At 37.0% G+C, this 5852-nt stretch overlaps 1 protein-coding gene across 1 annotated transcript; it reads right to left on the bottom strand.

The window, feature by feature from the left end:
* Positions 1 to 1515: 1515 nt before the first annotated feature.
* Positions 1516 to 3184, bottom strand: LOC120115817 (pollen-specific leucine-rich repeat extensin-like protein 3). The gene has a single exon (XM_039136415.1). The coding sequence runs from the start codon at positions 3170 to 3172 to the stop codon at positions 1628 to 1630; it is 1545 nt and encodes a 514-aa protein (XP_038992346.1). The 5' UTR covers positions 3173 to 3184; the 3' UTR covers positions 1516 to 1627.
* Between the last annotated feature and the right edge of the window lie 2668 nt (positions 3185 to 5852).

The following is a 5852-nucleotide window of genomic DNA, read 5'->3' as shown; positions in this document are numbered from 1 at the left end:
AAAATATTATATATATATATATAATCGGGGCGGGGATACCTTGCCCCGAACTCGAACCCGAACCTGAAAAAATCCCCGATACCCGACCCGACCCGATATCATTCAACCTGACTTGACCCGAACTTGATCCGGTTTCGGGTTTTCCCGTCGGGTTCGGGTCATTCTGCCATCCTTAGTGGTAAGCAGCTTAATACCGCTTAAGCAGATCTCAAGTTCGAGTCCTTGTGAATGTAGAAAATCCTCGATGAGAGGCTTACCCACCAAAGCCAGGTGGACGATTCAAGTCTATCCGAATTAGTCAATGTGAAGCCTTGGGTACCGGAAGGACAACAAAAAAAAATTGATAGACTATAAAATTCTAGTCGAAAAATCAATTTTTTAATTGAAAAAGTATTAGGACTTTAAATAATTAAATAGGGTAGTTTAATTACCTAAAGCAAAAAGAAAACGTAATTTAAGTACTTAGTTTTACTTTAAACCTTATTAATATCAAAGATAACTTTGAGCTCGATTTTGCATTTTGGGCATGATAAATTGTCATATTTTTATATTAAAAACAAAATTGATCATATTAAGATATAATTAATCATCAGTATAACATATCGAATCACATTATAACATATCTTAACACTTCAATTGCTAGTCAAATACTCAGTTTATATATGCAAATCAAGGAGTGGATCAACTTGTAAAACAAATTGCAACATATATAGCTAGATGCCATTTATAAGGTGTAAACTGTAATTACTTAGGGGTTGTTTGTTTGCCTCTTAATGGAACCATTCAGTGCTGAATGCTGAACCGTTCAACATTCAGTGCGTTTGTTTCGCATCTCTGAATGATTCAGTGCTGACTGATTCAGCAAAACAGTGCTGAATGATTCAGCACAAAAATACATTCTGAATGATTCAGAGCCATTATCAAACAGCATGTCACATTTAGAGCTAATTCATACAGAGCCTCTGAATCATTCACCATTTGAATCATTCAGCGCTTAATCATTCTGAAGTAAACAAGCAGCCCCTTAGTAGTAGTACTAATGAGGTGTAAGATGTAATTCATTAGCACGAATAAGTTATTTCAGAACAATTTAACTTGAAATCTACGGGTTTCGACTTGATCCAAATTGATAGGATCGGATTAAAAAAAATCGGATTTGAGTTAGGTCGGATTTTTTAAGGGGTGAGGTCAATCGAGTTGAGTTCGGGTGGAGGATGAAAGAACTTTGACCTGGGGATAAATAATGTAAATTCTTTAAAAATATATTATTTTTTTAATTAAATCCTTATCTTATACCTGATCGGATTTATACTCTAAAAGTTTGAGTCGAATGTGATTGGATGAAGGATATATAAATTTTCGGATCGAATGAAATTCGAATAGAAGATATAAATTTTTAAACTGAATCAACCAAAAACTCGACCCTAATTCTACCCGTAACCATCCCTAGATTGCAAATCCATATATAAGAACATCCCTCGTAACTAGATTTCAATATTTTAATGAAGATTGCAAATCCATTGAGAAATTATAACAACAAGCTTGTTTGCATGGCCTCTTTGTTTGCTATACACGTAAGGATGAATATGCAATATAATATAATTAATGGTTCAATGAGTTATATTATTTAGTATCCCGGAAACATTGGCGGAGGTGGCGATGAATACTCGAATCCCAAGTTTGGTGGGAGGGTAATGTCCGGTTTAGGTGGAGGTGGTGAGTAGACGGGTGGTGGTGGAGAGTAGACTGGTGGTGGGGGTGAGAGGACTGGAGGTGGTGGTGGTGGAGAGTAGACTGGTGGTGGTGGTGAAAGAACTGGAGGTGGTGGGGGTGGAGAGTAGACGGGTGGTGGTGGTGAGTAGACTGGAGGAGGCGGTGAGAGGACCGGATGAGGTGGAGAGAAGACGGGTGGTGGTGGGGAGGCGACAGGCACAGGCGGAGGTGGCGGAAATACAGGTGGCTTTGGTGGTGAAGACACTTTGCTGCACTTGTCTTTACTGCAATCCACCGGATTATTCACAACCGGTTGGCACTCTTCGGCGGATTTCTGTTGCGGCTGATCAGCCAAACAATTACCGGTGCCGTCGAACACGACGTTCTTCCCCGGTGCCGCTCGGCAAGCATCGGCCTCATCTTGGAAATAGTTGCTAGAATATGTGAAATTCACCAACTTTGGCAACTTGCAAACAGCTTCAGGCACCATTCCCGTAAGCTTATTACCGGAAATATCCAACAATTCAACACTCTCCAAGCCTGAAATAGTCTCCGGCAATGAGCCGACGAAATTGTTCGAGCTCACATCGAAGACCGTCACTTCCTTTAGCATCCCTACTTCTGGTGGGAAGCAACCGCCGAGGTTATTATTCAAAAACAATATCTGATTCAAGTTCTTCATCTTGCCGATGCTGCGCGGAATGCACCCCTCGAATTTGTTATTGGCGAACACCACGACCGACACCGTCGACGTGCCGATCGTGTCGGGGATGGTCGACGTGAACCGATTGTTGTTCAAAAACAAGGCGTCCAACGGTTTCTCGAAGAGCTCCGGTGGTAGTTGTCCTTCAAAGTCATTGAACCTTAGGTCAATGTACCTTACCGAGGGCCATGTGAGTACAACTTCAGGGAAAGGGCCAACGAACCGGTTGTTACTTATATCAAACTCGTACATAATTGTCATCTTAGACAATGTCTTCGGCACAATCCCACAAAACCTATTGCTATTTAGATGGATCAATGCAACATCGGCCAACATCGCCAATTCCACCGGGAGGTGTCCGGCGATATCGGCATGGTTGAGATCGACCCCCGCCACGGTTGTCAGGTTATTGTCATCCAACGCCTGTGCACAAAACACGCCGTTGTAAGCGCACACGTCAGGTCCGACCCAGTTTCCGGTTTTATTTAAAGGGTCCGAGTATATAGCCTTTTTCAAGGCTTGAAGGCCAATGAAAGCTCTCTTAAGCCTGTGGTTTGCAAAAGTCTCCGTTACTTTAACCTCGTACTCGACCTCGTCCGGTAGCTCATCATTCAGAGGAAGGCTTGTAAGCTGGCGGTGAACGATGAAAGCTACCTCGTCGTCGGTCAATGCGAGGACGAATGTCGATAACGAAGCGAAAATACAAGAAAATAAGAGAAAGCTGCCAAAGGCACACAATCTATGAAGGCTAGCCATCCTTGATGTACTAGGATGGCCTTGGAAGATTGATGAGAGGACCCATTGATGAGAGGAGGTTTATATTGAGGCACATAATAGGGTATGGTTTCAACGACCATTGAGAAGTTTATGGGATGTTTGGTCTTTTTTTTATGTCCGGAATTGTTGGTTTCATTTAGACACCATACAAATTTTGGGCGTCACCCTTGATTTTAGAGACAAATATTGTAAGCCCTTAATAGAAAACAAGCAAAGCCAATTGAACAGATTTAGACGTCCGAAATCATTAAATTTATCAAAGGCTTATTACTCAAATAAATAAGTGTCCAAACTATATCGTTTTCCCGAATAGGTGTCTAAAATATTTTTTGTAACGTTACAAACGTTACCATTTGAGGTGTTCGAGTCGTCAACGATGTTAATTTATTCATTGAGTGACCCATGTCACAATCTGGTGATTTTGAAATTTATTTATTTTTAAATATTATTATATTTATAAAAAAACATTATTTTCTCTTAAATTATAAAAAACCCACAAAACCCCAAATCCTAATCTTAACCCGCCACCGCCCTTTTCGGCCACGACCACTACTACCGATGTAGTCCCCGCAATCCTCCTAGTTATACGCCACCATAGTTGTCGTCGATTGGTTGTCGAAATCAAGTGGGATTGCGATTTTCATCCTAGAGTTTGCGGAGTATAGAACGTCGCTCGACCGTCGATCGGTCACGATTTCATAGGGTTTTGATTGCGGGGGAGGTGAGGTCGGGTGGAGCTGCGTCGACGGCAAATGGCGACTGTCGTTGTGGGTTTAGGGTTGAAATGAAGGTTTTTAAAGTTTTGGAGTTATTTCAAAATGTTTATGTTTTTTTAAATATATAATTTTAATTTTAAATAAAATTTTTAAAATTATCATATTGTGACATATGTCACTTAACAGGAGAAATTAAAATCGTTGACAGTCCGAACACCTAAAGTGGTAATGTTTGTAACAATAAGCATTGAGATGAGTCAAAAAAATACTTTAAGCGCATATTCGTGAAAAGCGATATAGTTTGAACACTTATTTGGGTATTAAGCCTTTATCAAAATGTATTACTGTTTATTATATTAAAAGGGTAATTTGTAATAGTTTGATAAGTTTAATAATCGTTTTGTAACATTTGAAAATTTGGTGGTTTAAAAAATATTTTAATGTAATTCAATGACTCACTGTACAAATTACCCTTACCTGAAATGCATGGCCGAATGACATGGTCAGACATTCACATGTAATGTGTTCTATGTTTTCCGCTATATTGTTATTAAATTATACTTGGGCCGAACCAAGCAGATGCACATGAGTCGGGTAAAGTCAGGTTTTCGGTCAACTTGATACGACTAAAAATTATGCATCTTTCATTCGACTCGAATTTGATTCGAAAATTATACACCCTCTATCTGACCTAAAATTGATCGCTCTTTTGAGATAAAATTCGAACCCTACCTGATCCGACATAAACCAAAATAATATATTTATAAAAAAATATTACTTTTATTTAATAAAAGTTAGGGATTTAATTGAAAAAAATAATATATATATAGGGTCTTATTGTAATTATCCCTAAATATATAAAGGTAAAACTACATTTTTTTGGGATCAGGTTGGGTATTTTTCATCCTAAACTCGAACCTGACCTGACCCGAACATATTCTCTAAAAAACCCAAACCGATCCGTACTCAAAGTTTTTAAAAAATTCTACCCGATAAAATCAAATCAGGTCAGAATCCGTCGAGCTCGGGTCACATGCCCATCCTGATCACGTCTCTTTTTTAATTTCATCATAAAAAGGTAAAATTGACCCTGGAAGAAAATTTTAAAGATGTCATTTGTTAAAAAAAAGAGTTAAAATAGAAATTCAAGTGTAGTTTAGGGGTCAATTTTCTTATTAAAGCTACATTTTAATGCGCTAACTTTTTAAGTGAAAAAAATGGGGTATTACACGTTTAACATCTAAACTATCCGTTTTAATATTTAAATTTTTAAATTTTTAAAATCATACTTAATGTTTAGTTTTTGTTTCATTTTAGTACCTCGCTGTTAAAAACTTAACGACATTGCATTTTAATGGTTAAATTACATCATTCATCATTCAACTATCTTTTCACTCCTATTTTGGTACTGAAGTTATTTTCAATTTAACTATTCAACTTTCAAATTGCTCCTATTTTAATCACTCTAATTTATTTTATTAATATTTTTGAAATGAAAATTTTTGTTATAATTTTATTAGTATATAATTAAAAATAAAAAATTGAAAGTTAGACTGGTTAAATTAAGAGTAATTTGAAAGTCAAGTAATTAAATTTAAAAAATTTAAACATTAGTGACCAAAATAGCAGTGAGAAGTTAATTGAGTGATGAATGATGCAATTTACCAATAAAAGAGGTGCCACATGTAAATCACCCATTAAGTTTTTAACGATGAGGTACTAAAAAGAAAAAAAACTGGTAGTTTAGGTATGCTTTTAAAAAAATTAAAAGTTTAGGTACTAAAACAAAAAAATGATAGTTTAGGTACTAAAACAAAAAAAGGATAGTTTAGGTACTAAACATGTAATTTACCCTAAAAATGGCTTAAGTACTAAAGAGAAAAAACGAAAATAAGTAAGGGATTAAATTCAGAGTTATCTCTTTCTTTTTTCTTTCCTAGTCC

This window comes from Hibiscus syriacus, unplaced genomic scaffold (assembly GCF_006381635.1).
Source record: "Hibiscus syriacus cultivar Baekdansim isolate YM2019G1 unplaced genomic scaffold, ASM638163v2 tig00110279_pilon, whole genome shotgun sequence".
In the NCBI taxonomy this organism is placed as follows: domain Eukaryota; kingdom Viridiplantae; phylum Streptophyta; class Magnoliopsida; order Malvales; family Malvaceae; genus Hibiscus; species Hibiscus syriacus.
Note: the sequence above shows the minus strand (reverse complement) of the source record. Positions and strands in the feature narration are given on the sequence as shown.

Bases quoted from the DNA above. Each gene is read 5' to 3' on its own strand.
- LOC120115817 (XM_039136415.1), bottom strand. From the start codon at position 3,172: ATGGCTAGCCTTCATAGATTGTGTGCCTTTGGCAGCTTTCTCTTATTT.